This window comes from Eublepharis macularius, chromosome 10, assembly GCF_028583425.1.
Source record: "Eublepharis macularius isolate TG4126 chromosome 10, MPM_Emac_v1.0, whole genome shotgun sequence".
Taxonomy (NCBI): domain Eukaryota; kingdom Metazoa; phylum Chordata; class Lepidosauria; order Squamata; family Eublepharidae; genus Eublepharis; species Eublepharis macularius.
Window position 1 is genome coordinate 3,764,294 of NC_072799.1, and position 25,923 is coordinate 3,790,216.

Here is a 25,923-nt window from a genome sequence, read left to right on the forward strand (position 1 = left end):
GCTCAAGCCTACACCTACTTTTGGCATGCTTCGTGCAAAAGAAGCTTTCTCCTACTCATGTGTATATGTGCATGGTGCTACTCACCCAGTTTATGTGTGGGGGCAGCCTTCTATTGAGCTGCAGGTAGCTGGCATTCAGATACATTCATTATAGCTGATCAATTGATCATTATTGCCTGATCAGTTCACCTCAATGCCTGCATTCTGTCTTTCGCAGTGAGGGTACAGTAAAGGCACACGTCTGCCATAGTAAAGGCACATGATAATATTCCAGTCCTTTAGATTCACATCCCAGACCCACTACGGTCTGGGAGATTTGACTTAAAATCCCAACTCTGCTATGAAGCTTGCTGGATAATTATAATAATAATAATTATTAATTACATTTCTAACTCGCCCTTCCCACAAGCGGACTCAGGGTGAGGTACAGCAGTTATAAAAAATATAATACAAATATTAAAACAATTTATAAAACAGTTCATCATAAAATCCACAACAGATACTAACTGTCCCAAGATGGGGTCAATTCCAGATTCCTGCCCATCAACATACAGGAGGAGGGAAGCGGACAGATAACGTACTGCAACCCGTACATGGGTCAGCAAAGGAATGGGCACTACATAGCCCCGTGCTGTACCCAGATGTTGGGCAGCCCGCCGGTGGACACTGTATCAGCCCACACTTAGTGGGAGGCCGGTGGGAGGCTCTGTGAAGATCTCATGCTGGCCTCAACTGTATGCCTGGTGGAACATCTCCGTCTTACAGGCCCGCCGAAATGATAGAAGATCCTGACGGGCCCGGGTGTCCTCAGACAGAAAGTTCCACCAGGTTGGGGCCAGGACCGAAAAGGCCCTGGCCCTGGTTGAGGCCAACCGAGCCTCCCTGGGGCCAGGGACCACGAGCAGATGTCTTCCAGCTGATCGGAGCGTTCTCCGGGGCACATACGGGGAGAGGCGGGCCCATCACCTCCCAGGGTAACTGTGGGGATAAAATGGATGAAAGGAGAACAATGTAAATCACTCTGAGCATCTCGGAGGAAGAGGTGGGATGAAAAATGAAATAATGGGAAGCTGGAAAGAGATCACCTTGGCCGGGTCAGATCCTGCAACAAATGTGGGTTAATCAGCCAGACCGCTTTGCTCAGGGCTAGAAAGATAAAATTTCTCGTATTCCTTGCAACTTGGACTCTGCATTCGCATCAACAGGGTCAGATGGTGCCGGATGATAACCTGTCTACCTGTTTGGGATATTGCTGGGATATATTCTTAAGACTTATATTAGCAGAAATGAGCATTGGATGTAATGAGAACACACACACTCCAGTTTCACTCTATAAAAATAGTGTTTACTATATAAAACTGATTTAGTCAAAAAGGCCTTTTTCTCAGCTAAGAGGGCGGTATTGTTTTGCTAAAGAGTGAGGAACCATAGATTTCACCATTATGTTGCCTTACATATTATCTGTTGCTTTAAATATCTACTCCTATATACTACCTATGCTTTATGTTGTTCAATGTAAGTCTTAGAACTGATTATGTTCAGTTTCATCAATTCCTCAACCCCATTCCTTGCTAATACTTTATTTTTGTAAACTTATATTCATTTACCCTATGACATCGTTTATGGAAATGTTCTTGACAATGTATGGAAATGTCCTTGCTACTGATTGTACTAATCTCACACTATGTAATCCGCCTTGAGTCTCAGTGAAAGGCGGAAAAAGAAAGAAAGAAAGAAAGAAAGAAAGAAAGAAAGAAAGAAAGAAAGAAAGAAAGAAAGAAAGAAAGAAAGAAAGAAAGAAAGAAAGAAAGAAAGAAAGAAACATTGGAAGAAAATAAATGGCTAGCTAGGTAAACTTCGGACTTAGAGAATAAGACTGTTAAATCCTTAGGCAGAGCTTAGACTGAACAAAGAGAATTAAAACATCAGTATATATCTTCACTTAATTGCCGCCCCAATAAACAGGTTGCCCAATAGAGAATCCTAATTCTACCCTTTCTATGGGGAGCCCAAGTGGTTACATGCGAGTAAGTTTACTGTCAGGTATGGTTTGCTTCTAGTGCTAAACTGCTAGTGTGAGATATATCCAGCTATGGTGTGTGGGTGTGTATGTGTTGCCTACTAGTGGGGTTGTTATCTACCAAAAGTATGTACTTTCACTTCTGGAGTGTAAGCGTCCTTGGAAGAAATTCATACTTTGAGATTCCATAAATATGCCATAGAAGTATGAATTTCTTCATTTTCTGTAAGAAAAATGGCAAATGCACTCAGTGCTTGAGAAAAAGCTGCAAGCTGTTGTACCTTATGCAGCCGGTAGGGTATGAGCTTTCATGAGTCGCAGCTCACACGTATCTGAAGAAGTGAGCTGTGACTCATGAAAGCCCACACCCCACCACAAATTTTGTTAGTCTTATTGGTGCTACTGGACTCTTGCTCTTTTCTACAATGCCCACCCGTAGGGGACGATTTTTTTGTTTCGTTTTGTGTTCCTTCTGTGACCCCTCCTTCGTACCCAATATTCTTAATCATTTTTGTTTTGTTTTGTATGGCTTTGTTTTAATGGGTGGTTTCCGACGCGTTTAATTGTGGACGTTTTGTTAGCCACTTTGGTGGCTCTCGTGAGGGCAGAAAGGCGAGAGATAAATTTTGTAAAATAAATTTTACAGGATAGCTAGGCCATATTAGCCAGGCCCAAAAGCCCAATCCAACAACTCCACTTTGCACACGCCAGTTTTCTGTAGTCATTAGATCCATGCAGGAGGCAGGATTCACACACCTGCTGCCATGAAACTCACTGGGTGACTTTGGGTCGGTCTTTCAGACATCCCAACCTTACAGGGCTGATGTGACGATAAAAATGGAGGGAGAGAGCCACATTCATCCTCCATGGCTGGCACACGTTCTACACTCAACCAGAAACTGCATCCAGTTCTACCATAGGGATACACATCCAATTCACACGTTACAATTGGGGGGGCACCCTTGCAGTTATTTTTCAGTCCTGGTAAAGGAAGAGGGCCTTGGTGACGGCAGAAAGCTTGCACGCTTCCATCAAGACGGAAGGGAAACGAAGAGACATCACAAACTCAGCTAGAAAACAAAATGGTTACAGATACACAACTTCAGCCAATTCTAGACAGTAGCAGACTGGCAAATCTTTTAGCATTTAAATACATGGATGTGTTAACTGCAGCAAGGGGATGATATAGGCTTGCCAGCCTCCAGGTGGGACCAGGAGATCTCCCAGAATTACAATTGATCTTCAGGCTAGAGATAAGATCTCCCAGGGAGAAAATGGTTGGTTTGGAGGGCGGGGTCTACAGCATTATTCTCCACTGAGGTCCCTCCCCTCCTGCAACTCCCTCCTCCCCAAGCTCCACCCCCAAATCGCCAGGAATTCCCGAGCCAGTTAGCATCTTTAGGGTTGCCAACCTCCAGGTGGTGGCTGGAGATCCCCCAGAAGTACAAGTGATCTCCAGGCTACAGAGATCCGTTCCCCTGGAGAAAATAATTGCTTTGGAGGGTGGAATGTATGGCATTATTCCCCGCTGAGGTCCCTCCCCACCTCAATCCTGCCCTCCCCAGGCTCCGCCTCCTAAATCTCCAGGAATTTCCCCACCAGGAGCTGGCAAGCCTGGGGGAGACCCTGTCCTTTGAACGGCTGTCGGCCTAGCTGTATTAATTTATGTCATTTATGAATGCAGCGCTCAGCAGCAGGGGACGACAGAGTCCAGGAAAGCAACCCCACCAAACCCTAGTTATGTTGCAGTGTTTGTTTTGGACTGTCCTTGAAGCTCGTTCACACCAAAGGCAGCCTCGGAGTTGCAAGCAACACCATGCAGAAGAGTGCCCCCTCTGCTTTCCTTGCAAAAAAAGAAGAAAGAAAAGTCCCCCCCGGAAAGGCGCGCTACCTACCCAAAGGAGCAAGTCCCGCCAACCGCCGCGCCCAGCACGTGTGAAATACGCTCCCAATCCGCCGCAGCTGGGACTTCCGCGCGCCCCCTGCTGGCCGCCTGTATTGTGGGTTTAAAGAAGGCGCTCCTGCAGCGCCCCTTGTGGTCGAATCCCTAACAGTGCAATCGGAAAGTGAATTTATTTGCCCGTTTGGATTCATGGAACCCTCGACCCCCAGAGGTTGAATGGGTCGTAGGGTTTTTCTCGCATCACAGATGCTAATTTCCAACACTTCGCACCCCTGCTCTATTAAGCTAACGACATTATAGCGAGGGTTGCCAGCTCCAGGTGGGGAAATTCCGGGAGATTCGGGGGGGTGGAGCCTGGAGAGGGTGGGTTTGAGGAAGGGGGGGAACCTCAGTTGCATACAGTGCCATAGAGTCCACCTTCCAAGGCTGGCGTTTTCTCCAGGGCAACTGATCTTTGTCGTCTCCAGATCAGTTATAAATCTGGGAGATCTCCAGGCCTCACCTGGATGTTGGCAAACCTATATTCAGAAGTACACTGCCCCTGAACATGTAGGTGCCACTAAACCCTGATGGCTAGGGTTGCCAGCCTCCAGGTGACAGCTGGAGATCTCCCGGAATTACAGCGGATCTCCAGGCAACAGAGACCAGTTCCCCTGGAGAAAATGGCTGCTCTGAAGGGTGAACTATGGCATTATACCCCATTGTGGCCTCTCCCCTTCCCCTAACCCCACCCTCTCCAGGCTCCACCCCCAAATCTCCAGGAATTTCCCAATCCGGACCTGGCAACCCTACAATAGCTAACAGCCCTAGACAAACATATACTCCACGAATTAATTTGACAAACCTTCTTTTGAAACTGTAAGCCGGCAGCCCCATCCAGTGGCAGAGAGTTCCATATATTATTGATACACTCTAGGAAGCCCCTTTTCTCCATCATGAATCCGACTTTCATTTTCACAGGGTGCCATTAATGTTAACATAGAGAAAGACCTCTCAACTTCACCCCACATCTAGAGATGCCAACTTGGGGGTTTAGAAATTCTTTGGGAGTGGGTCTTGGGAAGGGTGGCATTTGGGGAAAGTCAGCTCAACAAGATGATGACACCACAGAGCCCCCCCCCCTAAAAAGCTGCTGTTTTCTCCAGGGAAACTGATTCTTCTTGTCCGGAGAGGAGTCATACTTCTGGAAAACCCTACCACCAACCCGCCTGGAGGTTGGCAACTGTACTCACCAATGATTTGAGTGGCCATTTTCTATTAGTCTGAATAGCCCAGTTTAGCTTGAGTTTGTCAGGGTTTGAGAGCTACGCAGGGTCGGCCAGAGTTGGTACTTAGATGGGGGACCATCAAGGAAGACGAGATGCTGTGCAGAGGAAGGGGTCCGCAAACGAACGACTTCTTTCTTGCCTGGGCCAACCCGTTGACGGGGCCGCCGTGAACTGGTTGCAACTTGGCAATGGTGCCGCCGGCAACTTCTTCTTCTTCCCTTAGAAATTCTTCCCATTTCCCCACCTTCCTCTTTCACAGTAGCTGACCTCTACTTTTTGCAATGGTCAGAAAGAGTAGCTGCCCTGACCTGGATAGCCCAGGTGAGCCTGATCTCGTCACAGAAGCTAAGCAGGGGTGGCCTTGGTTAGCAATTGGATGGGAGACCTCAGACAAAGACCAGGGTTGCAGAGGCAGGCAACGGCCAACCACCTCTGTTAAGTCTCTTGCCATGAAAACCCCACCAGAGGGTGCCCTGTCAGCTATGACTTGAGGGCATTCTCCACCACCAGAGCAGCTAGTGCAACAGGTGGAATTTGAATCGGGGCCTTGGTGCTAAGGGGGTATGAGCTGACCCTTCTCCCTGCTCTTGGACCCAGTAAGATTTTTTTGTTTAATTTGCTGCAGACCGACCTTTGACACGATCGGCTGCTGTTCCGAGTTCGACAGCCCTCCTCCCCTCCGGTCATCAGGGAAGAGGGCCAGAGCGCCCGACTTCCCCCTTTAACGAAGGGCAGCACCCAGCTCAGCCTTGAAGGAAGAGCCCAGACACGGCGGTGCCCGGCTTTGCCCTGCCAGCCAGCGAGGGGGTGTGTGAGAGCACGTGGCCCTTTTCCAAGGTCTTTCGGCATCACAGCCGGATCCTAGAAAGCCAACACAGATAAAAAGGGCACCAGGCAAGAGAAAACTCCCAACCTTGCCCAAAACTAAAGCTCCAGTCCGACTCTCTCCCTCGCAGCCGGTATGTGCAATTTTTAAAAAGCCTTTGAATATAAGTGCCTTAGTTCAGTCTTTCATCGTGTATTCTGAGCTATGGAATTTGTAAGGAAAGGCACCAAGTGTGTGTGATTCTTAGCCAAGGTCAAATTGCAACAGCAGCGGCTTGCGGGAAACAAAGCAGGTTGCCAACTCCACACTGGGAAATTACCGAGGGTCTGGGGATGGATCCTGAGGTGGGCAGGGTTTGGGGAGCAGAGGGACCTGGTTATTAATGCCAGGAGTCACCCTCCAAAGCAGCTCTTTCTTCCAAGGGAACAGATCACAGTTGCCTGGAGATCAGTTGTGATTCTGGGAGATCTCCAGTCCCGATCTGGAGGTTAGCAACCCTAGAAAGAAATGTCTTGAGGATACTCTTGTGTTAACTCTCTACCATTTGCAGAATGCACAAAACAGAAATAACCGGAGGCTATAAGGAACGGGATTCTAGTGTATTACGATGTTTATTGTAAGTCACACCTTACTTTATTGCAGTCTTCTACCTTGGCAATTCCACTTCCAGCTTTTTGACACGTCATGCTTAGGCAGATGTTTTTGTTGTTGTTTGCCTAGTTCTAACACATAGTCCTGAGCATTGCCAATGTGGTAACTGGGATCTGGGAGTTCAACTTGACTTACGACAACCCCTGGAGGCATTTTCATGGCAAGAGACTAATGGTGGTTTGCCATTGCCTGCCTCTACAGCCCTGGTCTTCGTTAGAGGTCTCCCATCCAATTACTAGCCAAGGCCGACCCTGCTTAGCTTCTGAGATCTGCCCAGATCAGGTTCCCCTGGGATACCCAGGTCAGGGTCAAGGCTAATAGACAAACTGAAAACTAGTAAGTCTCCAAGTCCTGAGGGTTCTTCAGGTATAATAATGTGAAATTGTTGCTCACGTATATGTAATGCCAATAAAATCGGTCTCTGTGCTGGCTGGCGAGCAGCAAATGCCATTCCAATTTTTAAAAAGGGTTCAGAGAGGATCTGTGGAATTGTTGGTCCATTAGCCTTTCATTTGCCCCGACTCACAGGTAAACAAGGAGAAACTATTGCGAAAGATAGTTTCAGGTGGGTAGGCATGTTGGTCTGCAGTAGAACAGCAAGATTTGAGTCCAGTGGCCCCTTCAAGACAGTGGTGTAGTGTGGCTTTAGGGTGCCCGGGGAAGTGACAGGTTCCCCTGTGCGTGCGTGCTCCTGGGTCCATGTGATGATGTCACTTCCGGTGACGTCCTCGCACAAGACGCCCCCCCCCCCCCACACACACACACCACTGCAGCAAGCTCAACCAGCTTGGCGTTCAGCAAGCCAGCCATACCGGCCGCTCTCCCAAAGGGGAAAAAAAGGAAAGCAAGGGGCTCCCTTTCCCACTCAAGATACAAACAGAACAGACAAGGTAGCAACACAGTCTAAAAAGTATAATACTCAATCAAAAATGTAATAAATTGACAATGCAAATAAATATATACAATCTTTAAGTCAACAATTTTGATGCATATGCATGTATTATATTGTATATAAATTGCCTTTAACACACAGTGCACATTACTTAAATGAACTTGCCTATTTGTGTTGAAGCAAACCAAGTTGCTTGTGTTATATTGCATATGAATAACCTTGATCACACAGTGCATATTACTTAAGTGAATTTGCCTATTTGTGTTGAACTGTATTGGGCCCCCATTTTTTCATATGCATCAAAATTGTTGACTTAAAGATTGTGTATATTTATTTGCATTGTCAATTTATTACATTTTTGATTGAGTATTATACTTCTTAGACCGTGTTGCCACCTTCCCTGTTTGTTCTGTTTGCTCTCCCACAGGGTGCGACGCAGTCACTCGCTGGATGCGGTGGTGTGGGCGACTTCACTGCGCCCTTTGGGAGGGCAGCCGTGCTGCCCATACGTGGCTAGCTCTCTAGGCACCGAGCCAGCCGAGCTTGCAGCAGCGGTGGTGGCGGTAGTGGCACGAGGGTGGCGGATGCATCGTGCGCCCCTCCAAATTCTGCCCCCAGGGCGACTCCCCGCTCCTGCCCCCATCACGCTACGCCACTACTTAGAGACCCACAAGGTTTTCAGGGTGTGAGGTTTTGAGAGCCAGGAGCTACCTCCTTCTGGCTATTTCTGAATTTGAGACGTAAGGCGGCCGGTTATAAGCCAACAGCAAATCACTTCCTTTCAGCCCCTCCTGTTAAATGAGACCAGAAGTGCCCCAACCCAGAACGGGCTACAGCTAGAACAAACAAAACAAAAGGCAAAAAAAAAGGGTCCCAAACAGATTCTTTGGACGTTTTATTCTTACATTCAACGGCGTCTTCAAATTGCCGCCTTAGGAAAAACAGAACGCTTTTCCTCGGCAATTCTTACAAAAAGAATAACGGTCATCTTGTCCACAGAAGCCCGTTCTGCAGCAGCGAGCCAGTGGCTGGCGTCTCCAACCGGGCTCACTTGGGAGTTTTAAAGCTACGTTTAAAATATACATTCAGACAGAACCGCTTTTTGGCCAACAGCTGCTCTAAGCAGTGAGTTTCCCCCCGCCCTCTCCCCTCCCACAATGGACCATAGTGCAAAAAACAGAAGAGTTAAGAGAAGATATTAATACACTTATACAGGGAAGGCCTCTTTCGGTCTATGCGCCACTAGAAAAGGGGCAATACAGATGCCACCTGGCACGACGTCTCCCAGAAGGCCGTTGCCTTTATGTCTGCAAACCCTATTTACAAGAAGAGGCAACCTCGGTTCGGCAACCAAAACCCAAACTACAAGAGAGAATCAATCTCTCTTGTAGTTTATGTCTGCAAAGGCATTATCCGGATAGGATAAACTATGCTTGACACCCCCACATTTCAACCTCCCCTCCCCCCTATTATTAAACGGAGCTGTATTTTCAGAATGGGTCGGAACACCCTAGAGCTCCAGCTCTCTTTGGGCTCAAGCCCAGACATCTTTAAAAATTAATACTTTCAAGGCAAGTTTCCCCTGAAAAGGGAAGCAGCAAAGATTTTGCTACAGGCAATTTTTTTTGTTGGGGTGGGGGGGGGGGAGATTACATAAGGGCAGTAAGAAGAATTCTAAATAAGATGACATCTATTGCCTGTCGCCACTCCAAGCAGTAGTAGGGGGGGGATTTTTAAAAAGGTAGTATTGCAGGTGTGACAACTTCACTTCCAGGGAAAACGCGGAAGGGACAGCAGGTCGCTCTAGAAATCGCTGGAAACTCTATGATTTTACCAGAAAGTTTCTGGGGATACCTAGAGCTGCCCACCATTCCTTCCAGATTTCCTCCAGTTGTCATGCTTGTAACATGCCCCTCCCCACCAGGTCCCTGTCCCCAACCCTTCTGCCGATCGTCAGGCTTGGCATAACAACCCTCCAGGGAGGTATAAGGTGTATGGGGAAGAGGAACCTGGTGCCACTCCCTGGAATCCACTGCTCCGAGGCGGTGACTTCACAATTTAACTTCACAGAAGTGGTATAATCCCCGAGAACAAGAAACACCACCACACCTCTGGCCAGGGGTCAATGTTTCCACTGTGTACCCTAAAGCCCATCCTCCACCACAGAGCTCTGGTCCCTTCATGTTTGCCCCCTGACTAGAGAGGGAAGAAAATTTAAGGAAGATTGAGCTTGGTGGGGAGATTAGTAGGAGGGATCTTGAAATGGTGGATAGCCCCCAGGGCCATTAGGAGGGTAACCGTAGGGCCTATAGTGTTCCGTATAGAAACGCCGTTGGTGCATGACGCGGCCATTACGACGCCTGCTCCGGAAACCTCGAGGTGACCTGTGTCGGAAGGGAGGGCGACCCCTCCACCCCCCATTAGGCGTACCGTCAACAGGTAAAGGAGGTTGACCCCACCCCCCGTTAGGCACAAGCTCAACAGGTATGGGAGGGAGAAATCCCTCATTAGGCGCGACATCCACAGATAAAGGAGGGTTATCCCTCCACCCCCCGTTAGGCATATTGTCAACAGGTAAAGGAGGGTTATCCCTCCACCCCCCGTTAGGCATGTGGTCAACAGGTAAAGAAGGGTGACCCCACCCCTCATTAGGCACAAGCTCAACAGGTGGAGGGGGAATCCCCAGCACCCCGTTAGGCATAGCATCAATAGGTCCGTGGAAATTTCCATGCTGCACTTCTGTAAGAGACAAAGAGAGAAAGAGGGATTAGACAGGAACGGGGCAGAAGGCGCCTTAACTGGGCACTGCCTCTCTCTCTCTCACACACACACAAACCCCTTCTCGTGCTGGCTCCCTTTTCCACTGCACACAACCTTCAAGCCTACATCCGAATGCTCAAAGCTCTCTATTTTCTCCCTCAACCCCCCTCCCCGCCACTGTTCCTGCTCTCCTCCCCCTTCATCCCATTTCCATCCCTGAGATGACACCACCGCCAATGCCCAGAACTGCCTCCCCCTCCCCAAAACTCATCCTCCAAATCTTCTTGTTTCTTCAAGATAGCCAGCTTAGGGCTGGGTATACTAATAATAATAACATTCAATTTATATACTGCCCATCAGGACAACTTCACGCCCTGTCAGAGCGGTTTACAAAGTGTGTTATTATTATCCCCACAACAAAACACCCTGTGAGGTGGGTGGGGCTGAGAGAGCTCTGAGAGAGCTGTGACCGACCCAAGATCCCCCAGCTGGCTTCAAGCGGAGGAGTGAGGAATCAAACCTGGTTCTCTAGATTAGAGTCCTGCTGCTCTTAACCACTACACCAAACTGGCTTCAAGCGGAGGAGTGGGGAATCAAACCTGGCTCTCCAGATTGGCGTCCTGCTGCTCTTAACCACTACATCAAACTGGCTCTCTGAACCAAAGAGCCGTGCGACAGATCCTCGAGGGAGGAGAATAGGGCCTGTTGTGAGGGAAGCCAGGAACGTACCTTCCTGGCAGGCTGGGGGCTCGTGGTCATCTTCAAAGTTATAAAATCCAGACGAGGGCCCCCAGTCAGAAATGTTGTCATGTTGGAAGCTGAGATCTTGGCTGAAATTGAACTGTACCATGGGTTGGCCGTTGGGAAATGTGGGCTGCGGATGTGGATACAACGGAGAACGTGGCAGTAGCGGACGTGGCCAGTATCTTGGTGAACGGTGCCAATATGCAGCATTTCCATTCCATGTTATTCCTGCAAAATCAATAGATGGGAGACAGGCCTGTATTCTGGAGCGAGCTCAGGCGAATTTCATTCTTATAAAACAAACATCCAAGGGCACCTCGAAGACTAACATTTATTTCAATATGAGCTTTCATGAATAACAGCTAGAGATGTAAAATATTCCAGAAGTTTTTAAACTATGGGGGGAATTTTTTATTTCTTCCTGTAAAAAAAAAACCCAGAAATTTTGGAGAAAATTGAAATGTGTAATATTTTCTTATCAAATTTCTTTTGCTGTTTGAACAACATAAATTGCACCATTTCTAGCTTGTACTATTTGGCATATTTATGGAATCAATAAGTATGAATTTCTTTGTTTCTCTATAAGAAAAACTGCAAATACGCCTAGTACTCGAGAAAAAGTTGAAAGCTGCTGTACCCGATGCTACCATAGCACATGTATCTTTAATTTTTGCCATCTGACTGGCAAAAAACAAATTCTGTAGTAAACAAAAGAAAAAGTATAATTTCTGCAAAAACTACTATCCCAATACCAGCATGTCTGTATATTAAGCTAAAATTTGTAACGCTGAAAACACTGAACTCTTTAATAGAGCATTATAATGAAATACGTTATAGCATATGAATTGTTGCCAAAAATTTTTACATTTAAACCAAAAAAAGGCCTGAAAATGTATATTTCTTCACGGTAAAATTAACTGTTTATTTCAGTGCTAACCATAATTTACCAGTAGCAGTGAGGTTTTTTCATGCTATAGATTACAAGTGTGAAAAACTTTGCTTTAAAGAACAATTTTACTCATTCTAAGAGACAAAATATTTCACAGGTTTTTTTTTAAAGCGTTTCCTCAAATGTTCCATTCTTTGTGTTGGAAAAATTGGAAAAAAGACCTTGGGAAAAAACTGCCTCTCTCTCTCCCCCCCCCCAAATATTTTCTGGGTTTTTTCCCTAGGCTTTCACATTTCTAGAAAGACAGTTCATATCTTCAGATATATGGAGGAAAATCAAACAGGGAGTTCTGTTTAAAAGGCAGACTGGGGGAGGGTCTGAGACAAAGAGGTGGGTGTAAATTCCATCCTGTGTTTTTCCAAGTGTAAATTCTCTGTGCAAATGACTAGAACATGATTTGCAGTTACAAACAGATAAGCAAGACAGCTGGAGAGAAACAGTTATAAATAGGCATGCCTGGAATTCGGACCCACATCTTTCTTTCATCCCCTCCATGCGCCTTGTCATTTTCCCTTTAAACAGAATTCCCACTTTGATTTCCCTCCGCACATCTGGAAGAATGGTATCTGAAGAGTATCTGAAGAAAAATATTCTTCACGTATCTGAAGAAGCGAGCTGTGGCTCACGAAAGCTCATTCCCTACCACAAATGTTGTGAGTCTTGTAGGTGCTACTGGACTCTTGCTCTTTTCTGCTGCTACAGACAAACACGGCTGCCCGTTTGGATCTAACTTCAGAAAAGATAAACATAGATAAATAAATCCATTTTAGATTTAGGACCCCCCATTTTCCACTTCCAGAAAAATATGCTAAAAAGCAGGGGGGAAAAAAAGACAGCCCCATGACTTTGGAGGCACGACTGTTTCAGAAATACACTGAAATCCAAATCTCTACAACCGTATGCAGCTCTGAAAAAGGGAGCCCTGATCCTCGAAAGCTCACACCCAGGAAATCTCAATCCTTAAGGTGCTAACGAAGCCAAATACTGCTTCCAAGTGTCTCGGCACCAGGCCTTTCAAAGGGTGTCTACTACAACTCCAAAAGACCACAGAAGAAGCCAAGGAAAGTGTTTGGGGTGCAGAGTTCAGCTTTCACAGCCGCTCAATTTTGTGGCTGACTAAAATGCTTCTCTGCTACAGCCCCAGCTTTTCACACATCCAGGATCACCGAACTGTTCCACTCACCATTACGGGGTCTTTTCTTTACAAGCTCGACCCCCCAGGCGTCTGCCACATGGGTCAGTAACAACTTGGTAATGCACCGGTGCACCCATGCGTTCCAATGGACCCCGTCGTCAGCCCGGTGCTGCTCAAGGAAGCGGAAGCAGAAATTTAAATCCAGAACATCCAATTTGTAGCAGCAGGCCAGGGTGGCGCTATCGAAGTTGGCTCTTAGGACATCCACAGGAGTTGCTTCGTTCTTCATCTGCGGGAAAAGGAGGAGTTGGGTGGAATTCTAAAAAGCACCATCGGGTCACAAAACTCATGTGGATTTTTTCTTACTTCTTTTTAAGTTTCTTTCCTGTCCTATTCCAAGGGTTCAAAGCAACCCAGCAAAGAGAGCCAGTTTGGTGTGAGAGCCAGTTTGGTGTAGTGGTTAAGAGCACGGGACTCTAATCTGGAGAGCCGGGTTTGATTCCCCACTCCTCCACAAAGCCAGCTGGGTGACCTTGGGCGAGTCACAGTTCTCTTGAGCTCTCTTAGCCCCACCCACCTCACAGGGTGATTGTTGTGGGGTAATAATAACACTTTGTAAACCGCTCTGAGTGGGCATTAAGTTGTCCTGAAGGGCGGTATATAAATCGAATGTTATTATTATTATTATTAAAGAAGGCTGGCCAGAGAAACAGTGGCGAAATCCACGGAATACCTTTTATTGTAGCAACCAAATGAGCCCTCATTTGGTTCGCCTCGTAAAAGGTATTTTTTGTTCTAATTTGGGGAACTTTGCATGGACCAACGTTCTGGAAACACACACAGTGATACCACACACACATTGGATAATGCACTTCCAATCCTCTTTATAGATCATTTGGAACGGATTTTTTTGTGTGCGGAACAAAAAATCCACCTCAAACGATTGATAATGTGCATTGAAAGTGCATTATCCAACGTGTGCGGAACGAGCCAGAGTCTACATTCCAATTCTAGTAAAGAAGATGCCAATGTAGTCGCTACAATCTTTGGCATCTTCTTTTAGCATATTGAGCAAAACGATGCTCAGTATTGTACAACCCGTACACTCATACACTCACCCTTGTGAGACAGGGGTAGTAAGCTGTTTAGAGTGAACCAGTAAGAACTGGGGGTGGGTGGGGAGGCTTCCCAACAAGAGGCATTCATTTCCCACGCAAGCAAAATGATGCTCAAAATTTTACATCAAAGATCCGTACCGTATACGGAACAAGAAATGGCAGACGTTGAAGCTGGATTCAGAAAAGGAAGAGACACCGGAGATCCCACTGTAAATTTACGATTATTAATGGGGCGAACCCAAGCATTTCAGAAGAAAAGCTGTGGATGGTTTTAAAAGAAATAGGTGCATTTCCTTGGAGGTCTCCTATCAAGATGTGACACTGCTTAGCTTCCCAAGATCGGGCTAGTATGAGCCATCCAGGTCAAATATCACCACTAGACCCTAATTTACTTATTCAAAATCAAAAAGAGTCCAGCAGCACCTTTAAGACTAACCAACTTTATTGTAGCATAAGCTTTCGAGAATCACAGTTCTCTTCGTCAGATGCATGGAGGGCAGAATAGCGAAATATTTAGGAAAAGTAAAACTCCCAGTAATTTCGGAAGATTGGAGAGTTAAATTAAATTGTGAAATAACAGAGGAAGAGATAAGGAAAGCAATACAGTCAACAAATTTGGGAAAAGCGCCAGGGCCTGATGGACTTACAGCCAAATTTTATAAGGTAATGGCCAATGAACTGGCGCCACTTTTAAAAGAGGTGATCAATGGTGTTTTGAGAGATCAAGGAATTCCAGATACCTGGAGTGAAGCTAATATATCATTGATCCCCAAAGAGGGACAGGACTTGACTAACGTTAAAAACTATAGACCTATTTCCTTACTTAACAATGACTACAAGATCTTCGTGAAGATCTTGGCAGAGAGACTAAAGGGATGGCTAGCCGAGATTATTGGGGAAGAACAAGCAGGCTTTTTACCAAACAGACAGATTAGAGACAACCTAAGGACAGTGATAAATGCTATTGAATATTATGATAGGCGTTGTGATAAGGAGGTTGGCTTCTTCTTTGTAGACGCGGAAAAAGCATTTGACAATTTGAACTGGGACTTTATGTTTGCCACTATGGAACAGCTACAAATGGGAGAAAGATTCATAAGAGCAGTTAAAGAAATTTATAGAGACCAAAGTGCAGCAATTGTGGTGAACGATGAGGCGACTAAGAAACTGACTATAGGTAAAGGTACAAGACAAGGTTGCCCGTTGTCTCTGCTGCTGTTTATTTTGGTATTGGAAATTTTGATGATACAGATACGAGAAGATAATGCAATCCGCGGAATAAAGATAAAGGACTTTTCCTATAAGGTCAGAGCATTTGCAGACGACATAATGTTAATTGTGGAAGATCCAATCGAAAACATGCCTACGGTAATGGATAAAATTAAAGAGTTTGGAGAGTTGGCGGGTTTTTATGTAAATAAAAAAAATCAAAGATTTTATGTAAGAATATGACTAAACAAAAACAACAGTTATTAATGGAAATAACTGATTGTGAAGTAACAAGTAAGGTAAAATATCTGGGAATTGAACTGACTGCAAAAAATATAGATCTATTCAAGAATAACTATGAGAAACTATGGACTCAAATAGAGCAAGATCTGATTAAGTGGAATAGGTTGAATTTGTCATGGCTGGGAAGAATTGCAGCAGTCAAGATGAATGTTCTGCCAAGAGTGATGTTTTTGTTACAGACAATACCAATTATCCGGGACTCTAAACAATTTGAAAAGTGGCAGAGGAAAATATCGGAGTTTGTGTGGGCAGGCAGGAAGCCTAGGGTGAAAATGAAAGTGTTGCAGGACTCAAAAGAAAGGGGTGGAATGCAACTGCCCAACCTGAGACTCTATTATGATGCAATCTGTCTGGTATGGTTGAAAGAGTGGATAACGCTGAAAAATCGCAAACTACTGGCCTTACAGGGATATAAAAAATTGTTCGGTTGGCATGGATATTTATGGTATGACAAAGTGAAAGCAGACTCTATGTTCTTGCACCATTATATTCGGAGAAGCCTCTTCACAGTTTGGAAAAAACATAAAGATTACCTACAGGAAGGAACTCCCTCCTGGGTGGTTCCATATGAAGCAATTGATCCAAGAACGGTTGATAATGAACAACAGTGTTTAACGTATAAGGAGATAACTCAAAGAGAATTTTCTAAAACAAGAATGAGGACACAACAGGAGTTGTCCCCAAACTACAATTGGTTTCAATATAGACAAATTAGAGATCTTTATTATTCGGACTGTGCGAAGGGAGGAATAAGAATGGAGAATTCAGAATTAGAGAAAGTAATTTTACAAGAAGATAAAAAGGAAATTTCAAAGGTTTATAAAGTACTGTTAAAATGGCACACTGAAGATGAGGTAGTCAAAGTGCAAATGGTGAAGTGGGCTATAAATTTTAACAAAGAAATAACAATGGAGGCATGGGAATACTTGTGGAAAAATACTTTGAAGATTACGACATGTACTAATATTAAAGAGAATGTTTATAAAATGATCTACCGTTGGTATCTGACACCAAAGAAAATTGCGCTAGGGAATCCGAATATGTCTAATAAGTGCTGGAAGTGTAGAAAGCATGAGGGATCCCTGTATCATATGTGGTGGACGTGTGAGGTAGCTAGGCAGTACTGGGGGGAAATAACAAAAGTAATGAGTGAGATTTTACAATTTCAAGTTAATAAGAACCCAGAACTCCTGCTACTGAACTTGGGAATGGAGGATATCCCAGCACAATATAGGACATTGTTATTTTATATGACAGCAGCAGCTAGGCTTTTGTATGCGCAAAAATGGAAACTACAAGAAGTGCCAACTATCGAGGATTGGACCTACAAATTGCTGTACATGGCGGAGATGGATAAAATGACAAGAAAACTGAGAGACCTTGACCCAGGGCAGTTTAACAAGGACTGGGAGAAGCTGAAACAATATCTGGTGAAAAAATGGGAGGTGGGAGGAGAACTGTGGCAGTTTGAAAATTACTGAAATATAATATAAGAAGGGGGAAGTGACTATACCGGGGGTGGAGAGTTAACAGAATAATTCTAAGCAAATATTAACTATTATATAGAATATTAGCAGTGCTATTACTATAAGAAATTATAAGGATAGAAATTACATTAAATATTTTCTTTGAAAGTAAACAATAATTATATAAGGGAGTATGAATATAGACTAGCATACGGAATGTGGATTTAATAGACTGACTTATGTTAAATGGATATATATTGACTATTTTTGTTAGAAAGCTTTACAATGGTGAATAAGATAACTAAGATAGATAGGTTATGTAAAAGGAAGTAAAGAGTAACATATAGAATATAAGTCAAATTGATTGATTTATTATGAAGGTATGCAATGTTTATAGAAGTACTAGAAGATATGAACAACGAGGGGCAAATTGTTTGTCCCGTACTGAAGAGACCAGAAAGAACAAGACAGAGCATAGATTATTAAAATGAATATTATTAGTATCATTGGAGAAGATAGGTCAAGAGAGTATTATTCATTTGTAAGGGAAGGAATTAGAAATAGCACAATTATGATAGATAAGCTTAGAAGAATTTGAAAGTATATTATTACAAATGTATTAAAGTTGATATGAGTAAAGGGAAAATAGAATAAGGGGTTGGAAAACTGTTGGAAGTCAATAAAAAGGGGGGGAAAGGGAGGGGGTTAGAATTGGAAAATTTCAGGGAATGTGATTATAAATGATATGGAATGTTTCTAATCCAATAAAAACTTTTACAAAAAAAAAGATGCATGGAGGGCAGAAAGAAACTGGTCAAATATAGAGGAGGAGAGGGGAGGGGAGGAGGGATGTAAACAACTCCTTTGATGTGGAGATGCAAACAGCTCCTTTTGATGTGGGGACCAGTTTGCTTGTGTAAAGGTTCAAAGGAGTTTGCCGTGTTAGTCTGTAGTAGCAAAATCAAAAAGAGTCCAGTAGCACCTTTAAGACTAACCAACTTTATTGTCTGACGATGCATCTGACGAAGAGAGGTGTGGTTCTCGAAAGTTTATGCTATAGATGCATCTGACGAAGAGAGGTGTGGTTCTCGAAAGCTTATGCTACAGATGCATCTGACGAAGAGAGCTGTGGTTCTCGAAAGCTTATGCTACAGATGCATCTGACGAAGAGAGCTGTGGTTCTCGAAAGCTTATGCTACAGATGCATCTGACGAAGAGAGCTGTGGTTCTCGAAAGCTTATGCCAAAATAAAAGTTGGTTAGTCTTAAAGGTGCTGCAGGACTCTTTTTGATTTTGCTACTACAGGCTAACACAGCTAACTCCTCTGGATCTCTTACTTATTCAAGCCTCATATTCTCCATACAAAGCAGCAGGTATCGCCTACCTTTTTTATCTTGATTTCGGGAGCGATTGGCGGTACTGTGTCCCAGATGATAAGGCAAGACGACGGCAGGATGTCATGCAACTTCTGAAAGAGCGTCCGCAGGTTCTGCCGATACTCTCTGAAGGCCTTCTTGAGAGGATGTTCATTGGAAGTCCAATCAAGGTACCTGAGCAGGAAGAGAGCAGGCTGTGAGGCGTGGAAGGGGTCAACGTCGCGGCAAGCCAGGTGCGGCTTCTCCCCCTCTCCACAGCCAACCGTTAAGTGAATTTCAACTGCATTTCCTTGTATGGATCCGATCCTATTATTTAAGACGCCACGTATGCCAATGAAGAATGCTGGTGTTATTTCAGTTTAGAAACAAACTACAACAGGATCCCGTAGAATGAGCCTTCGGATCCAGGACCGGCCCCCGAGTTTAGGAGCCAAACTCATTCTTCAGTCTTTGGAGTTTCCTAGATTAATGACCATCAGTAGATGAAATTCCCCAAGTGGCCAAATCTGAACTTAAATCAGAGACTGGAACCATGAACAGACAAGACAGATCTTTCTACAAGCCGGAAAAATGCCTTTAGTTTGTAGAAAAATCTGAAACCTTAAAAAAATACATTGCAAGGGGGGGTGGGGAGGGCAAAGAGGAAGAGTCCTTGAGAAGGAGGGGGCAGGGTGTTTGGAAGGGGGGGGCAATAGTGCCTCCGACACCAACTCAGCCTTCTCTGTACTTCTCTTGCCCTCTGCTATCCACCCACAACTCTCTTGCCCCCCCATTTTGCTTGTAAGTCCCCCATGCACGCACCCGCCAACCTGCCTTCCTTCCCTCTCTCCCTCCTGTAAGTCAAAAGTTACCTTCTCCCTGCCGCTGCTGCCATTTTGCAGGCAATTCTAAACCTTTAGCAATTGTCTCAAAGCTTTGTGGCAATTTTTAAGGGAAAAAATGCCTGTGAAATAGATTCCTTTGAGGGGAGGGCATGAGAAAGGGGGGGCACCCTTCCCCACTCCATGCCACACCATCAGCATCTCTGCCACAGGAGGAAAAAGGGCCGCTCAGTGTGGCCTCTCTTCTCTGCCTGCTGGCCTGGACTGGGGTGTGTGGGGCATTCCAGAGGTTTCTTGAAGCGCACTGAAACGGCAGGTGGGTAGGTAGCACCTGCACACAACATGCACCATTGTTTTGGAAGCATTTTGGCTTCTCAACACATCATTTTTCCTGTTTGCATTTTTCTGCTACCCTGGAGCATTGCCCCAGGTTGCAGAAGCGTCTGTTGTGCTTCCAAGTAGGTATGAGTATCTGTTATTGGTATATATGATGATAGAATACTCTAATGGCAAAAGGTTCAGAAACGCGGTAGAATGTCCAGCCCTCAGATGAGATTGTATAATGAGTCTCTGTTGTGAATTTACTCCCATTCAAGAGGCATGCCCTAATCCGTCTTTAAGAGCAGAAGACAGACCACTGAATCAAGCAAAAGCTGCTAAGTCAGTCAGTTTGGTGTAATGGTTAAGAGCGGCAGGACTCTAATCTGGAGAGCCAGGTTTGATTCCCCACTCCTCCGTTTGAAGCCAGCTGGGTGACCTTGGGTCAGTCACAGCTCTCTCAGAGCTCTCTCAGCCCCACCCTCCTCACAGGGTGATTGTCGTGAGGATAATAATAACACGGTGCTCTGAGTGGGTGTTAAGTCATCCTGAAGGGCGGTATATAAATCAAACATTATTATCCCTTTTCCAACAGTGGCCAGCTCGACACTTCTAGGAAACCCATAAGAACAAGAGAAAAGGTCTGATGGATCAGACCAGTGAAGGTCCATTTAGTCCAGCATTTTGTCTCACACAGTGGCCAAACTGTTATTCTGAAGGACCAACAACTGGCCCCTAAGTGGACTGCGACCAACACACCTACAGGACTCTCTCCCCCCTTACGTCCCTCAGAGGACCGCAACATCTTCCAGTTGTCCCCAGCCCTAAGGATGTTCGTTTGCCCTTGACCAGAGCCAAGGCTTTTTCGGCTCTGGTGTAGGGTTCCCAGGTGCCTGCTGGTGGTGGGCAAACTCCCAGGCGTTTGCACCCTGGCCCATCGATCCACCAACCATCAACAGGAGATGTCAAGCCCCTGAAGTCACCCACCACCAGCAGGCACCGCAGGCGCACGCATGGCACGCACACTCCCCAAAGGCACAACGACGTCACTCTCAGAAGTGACGTCATTGCGACACCTGCGGGAGTGCTCCCATGCTTTGTTTGGAGCCGACTTTAACCCCAAACTCGCCGAATCGGCCCCGTATGGAATGCAGCACCACTCCCATGGCAAGCGCAATGACGTCACTTCCAGGAATGACATCATCGCATAGGCACTGGAGTGCGCGCATGAAGATGACCGTGTTGCTGGCACGAGGTAAGTGCCGGGTCCCCTCCCTCCCACTGAGAGGGTGTAGAGACCTGGCAACTCTACCCTGGCACCAGCCTGGTGCAACACTCTCCCAGTTGCAGTTCCGCAGGGCTTGTAAAACGGAGATGTTCCGCCAGGTTTATGGCTGAGGCGATGGCAGTTCAGCCTCTTGGCCTGCTTGCTTGCTTTCCTCGCCCTGATCTTTTTAGTGGATTTATGCGGCCGTTCCTTATCTGTCTTGTCATCCACAGCTGCCTCTGTCTAGATGTGTTTAGCGGCTGCCATTCAAACGGCTATTACTGTTGAATTAGCTATTTTAGACTGTGCCATTGTATATTTGCAGGGCTCCCAGGACTGCACAATGACGTCACTTTGGGTCAGCTGGTACATGGGGGGAGTTTTTTAAAGTTTAAATTGCCCTCAGAGAAAATGGTCACATGGGTGGTGGCCCCGCCCCCAGATCTCCAGACAGAGGGGAGTTGAGATTGCGCTCCACGCCACTTGGTGCAGAGGACAATCTAAACTCCCCTCTGCCTGGAGATCAGGGGGCGGGGCCACCAGCCATGTGACCATTTTCAAGAGGTTCCGGAACTCCATTCCACCGCGTTCCAGCTGAAAAAAAGCCCTACCATTGAGGGACTTCTTCTCCTTGAATGTATCTAGCCCTACACAGGGCTTATCCAGAATAATGGTGGCGAGGGGACAGGATGAAACTAAGTGAGCTCCTCTGAAGGAAGCTGACAAAAAATTCAGAATACGTTAGAATTGTCTCGGTGTGCCTCAGCTATCGGAAGGGTGCGAGGGATAGGTTCCAGGAAATCTTGAAGATGTCAGAGAGACTCTTGTGAAGGCTGCACTTACCAAAATTCAGGTCCAGTAGCACCATAAAGACCGACTAGATTGCCAGTGTAGGAGCTTTCGAGAGAGATCTAATGACAACAGCTTTGACTCTTGAAAACTCCCACCCTGGAAATCTAGTTGGTCTTTTTTTTCAAAAGTAAATGATTTTATTTAAAAGAAAGAACAGAGAGTGGACAGTACTACAGTAACATTAAGAATGATAAACCATGAAAGATTTTACATTGGTATGGATAATAAACAACAAAAGAGGGATAAAAAGTGAACAGAGTGATACAAACAAAATAAAGATCAATGGCTGTTGTGGGTTTTCCGGGCTGTATTGCCGCGGTCTTGGCATTGTAGTTCCTGACGTTTCGCCAGCAGCTGTGGCTGGCATCTTCAGAGGTGTAGCACCAAAAGACAGAGATCTCTCAGTGTCACAGTGTGGAAAAGATGTAGGTCATTAGCATTCCACACCCTGGGAAACTCTTACAGAATGACTCAGCTCAACCCCACCCCTCCTGAGTAGATACAAATGACCTACATCTTTTCCACACTGTGACACTGAGAGATCTCTGTCTTTTGGTGCAACACCTCTGAAGATGCCAGCCACAGCTGCTGGCGAAACGTCAGGAACTACAATGCCAAGACCATGGCTATACAGCCTGGAAAACCCACAACAACCATCGTTCTCCGGCCGTGAAAGCCTTCGACAATACATAAAATAAAGATCAGTTACATAAAAATAAGAGCAAAAGGTATAACATATGAGTACAGCTTATTTCTTCTCTCTTTCTCATTACTTGTATATACTCAGCATTTTCTATTCAGCATTCTAAAATAATGACTTTAGAATTAATCCAGTTCAACAATAGGCGTTTTAGTTTTCCTTAGATTGCTATCACCTATTCAATAATAATAATAATAATAATAATAATAATAATAATAATAATAAACAAGTCTTTCTATTTTTTCTAAAAAACTAAGATTGGTCTATTATATAAAAAGGAAGCTTTAGGTGCTGCTGGACCCGAATGTTGCTTTTCTACTACAGACCGACACAGCTACCCGCCTGACACAATTACCACAGTTACCTGTTGAGATCCCAGATACAGGAATTTAGGATAACGAGGTCTGGTGACGGGCCAGCCTTGAAGTCATCCAGGATACTTTCCATGTATCGCGAATAAATGCGAGTGATGAAGTAAGCACGCACAAGGTGGTGGTCGGTTCGGTACTGGCGCACCTCCTGGTAATCGGTTTCCTGGTGTTGCTTCCCCCCCTCGACTCGTTGGTCATTCCAGAAGTCCACTGCGCCCTGCAAGAGGAGAACATCAGATGGGAGGTCACTTCTTACGAGCATATTGATCATCCAAAGGCTTGATACACAGACAAAATGGAATCATGGACCTAGAAGGATATGCCTCTTCCTCCTCTGTCTTCGCAGCTCCTTGATATGACATGTTTTGCTGCCTGCCAATCCTGAAAGGAGTTTCGGGGCAAATGGCACACCGCTTGAGGAAGCACAAGGCAAGGAAGTATCTGCTGACTCCAACCCAAAGAACAGTAACCTTCCGCACTGCACTGCAAAATGGAGGACACGGGATACACCCCCTGCCTAGAGATGGTACAAAGACCTGCTGCCCCCTTAGCCTTCGGTTTGCCAGATTTTGTAAATTTCATCTCCATAGGGATTTTTTCCCTTGGTATAGTATTTCCCCCATTTTTTAGTTTTCTATATTAACAGGGGTGTGGTCATGGAAGAAAGGTGAGGTATACATTCAAAAAATAAGGTTACCCGCTCCGGGCTGGGAAATTCCTAGAGGTTTAGGGGGTGGAGCTTGGAAAGGGTGGGGTTTGGGGGAATGGGAGGGGCCTCGGTAGGGTATAATGTCATGAGGTCCTCTGTCCAATACAGCCATTTTCTCCAGGAGAACCAATCTCTGTTGTCTGGAGATCAGCTATAATGCCGGGAGATCTCCAGACACCCCCTGGAGTCTGGCAACCCTAATATTATTTACTAGTCTGCCTCTCCTCCTACCTCCAAAACACAGAGATCAACCCTGCTCTTGGAAAAGCCATGAACAAGGACCTGTTCTACTGTCTGCCCTATTTAGAGGTAGGCTGCCTGCGTACATGGAGGTTCCATTTAGCTATTACAGCTAATAACCGTTCTCTACAAGTTTGTCCAATATTTTGCATTTTAAAAGCGGTCTAAGTGAGCGACCATCATCACATCCAAGAATCCCAGAGAACGGTACCTGCAGATGAGTGTAAATGACCCATGAAAATTAATAACAACAACAACATTTGATTTATATACCACCTTTCAGGACAACTTAATGCCCACTCAGAGCAGTTTACAAAGTATGCCATTAATATCACCACAACAAAACACCCAGTGAGGTGGGTGGGGCTGAGAGAGCTCCTACAAGCTGTGGCTGACCCAAGGTCACTCAGCTGGCTTCAAGTGGAGGAGTGGGGAATCAAACCTGGCTCTCCAGATTAGAGTCCTGCCATTCTTAAGTGACTGGCCCAAGGTCACCCAGCTGGCTTCAAGCAGAGCAGTGGGGAATCAAACCTGGCCCTCCAGATTGGAGTCCTGCCGTTCTTGAGTGACTGGCCCAAGGTCACCCAGCTGGCTTCAAACGGAGGAGTGGGGAATCAAACCTGGCTCTCCAGATTAGAGTCCTGCCGCTCTTAAGTGACTGGCCCAAGGTCACCCAGCTGGCTTCAAGCAGAGCAGTCGGGAATCAAACCTGGCTCTCCAGATTAGAGTCCTGCCGTTCTTAAGTAACTGGCCCAAGGTCACCCAGCTGGCTTCAAACGGAGGAGTGGGGAATCAAACCTGGCTCTCCAGATTAGAGTCCTGCCGCTCTTAAGTGACTGGCCCAAGGTCACCCAGCTGGCTTCAAGCAGAGCAGTCGGGAATCAAACCTGGCTCTCCAGATTAGATTCCTGCCGTTCTTAAGTGACTGACCCAAGGTCACCCAGCTGGCTTCAAGCGGAGGAGTGGGGAATCAAACCTGGCTCTCCAGATTAGAGTCCTGCCGTTCTTAAGTGACTGGCCCAAGGTCACCCAGCTGGCTTCAAACGGAGGAGTGGGGAATCAAACCTGGCTCTCCAGATTAGAGTCCTGCCGTTCTTAAGTGACTGACCCAAGGTCACCCAGCTGGCTTCAAGTGGAGGAGTGGGGAATCAAACCCGGTTCTCCAGATTAGAGTCCCGCATTCTTAACCACTACACCAAACTGTCTCCCACACCAAACTGCCTCAACTACTCAATTAGTCACATGACTCAATGCAGCGGAAAGCAAAAGGCACCCCAGGCTTCCAGTCAATCAGCAGTTGGTGGCTGGAAGGGGGTGAATTCTCCCTCCTCCCCACTGAGCAAATTCTATCAACTGGACCTTCCTTAAAGGACAGACAAAACCCAAATGTGACCAACCGCACATCATACTTTTGCCTCGAGTTCTGCGACTGCCATTGGCAATCGTTGTGATGTTCATCTGCTTAAAAAAACAACAACAGTTCAGATAGCTGACAACGAAATTCAGGGTGCAGCCCAAAGTGTGGCAGCTGTTAGCAGCAGCAGGGCTGCGGTCAAGAGATTTACAAGGCGGCCTTGGTTGCCACAGATCCCAGAGAGGACCCACCTTCACTATTAGCTCGGGAAAGGTGAGCAGCCCGTCATCCTGAAGAAAGCGGACCAGGTCTTTATAAATTGTTCGATGAACTGCAAAGAAAAAGAAAATTGGCACTGGATGCGTACTCGCGCACGACCACGTCAATAAGGACAAAGGAGCAGCCACAAAATACGCATGCATTTCCTGAGTGGGGAACGTGCCACAACCTCACAAGCACTCGGTTCAGGGTCGGTCTTGGAGTGAGAGGCTCTTTTTCCAGCTGGAGTTCCGGCACCTCTTGAAAATGGTCACATGGCCGGTGGCCCCACCCCCTGATCTCCAGACAGAGGGGAGTTGAGATTGCCCTCCGTGCCGCTCAATCTCAACTCCCCTCTGTCTGGAGATCAGGGGGCAGGGCCACCAGCCCATGTGACCATTTTATCCAAGGGC

General features: G+C 45.9%; 1 protein-coding gene across 3 annotated transcripts in view; it reads right to left on the minus strand.

Annotated features, from left to right (window-relative positions):
* Window positions 1-8,734: 8,734 nt before the first annotated feature.
* LOC129336882 (PC-esterase domain-containing protein 1B-like) overlaps window positions 8,735-25,923 on the minus strand; it is a 44,557-nt gene continuing 27,368 nt past the window's right edge. For all 3 annotated transcript variants that reach the window (XM_054990272.1, XM_054990271.1, XM_054990273.1), the window contains 6 exons: window positions 25,504-25,583; window positions 22,943-23,166; window positions 18,629-18,794; window positions 13,197-13,437; window positions 11,050-11,292; window positions 8,735-10,299 (listed from right to left, as the gene is read on the minus strand). In XM_054990272.1, coding sequence (XP_054846247.1) covers window positions 9,803-10,299; window positions 11,050-11,292; window positions 13,197-13,437; window positions 18,629-18,794; window positions 22,943-23,166; window positions 25,504-25,583 — 1,451 coding nt within the window. In that variant the 3' untranslated portion in view covers window positions 8,735-9,802. The remainder of the gene's footprint in view (window positions 10,300-11,049; window positions 11,293-13,196; window positions 13,438-18,628; window positions 18,795-22,942; window positions 23,167-25,503; window positions 25,584-25,923) is intronic.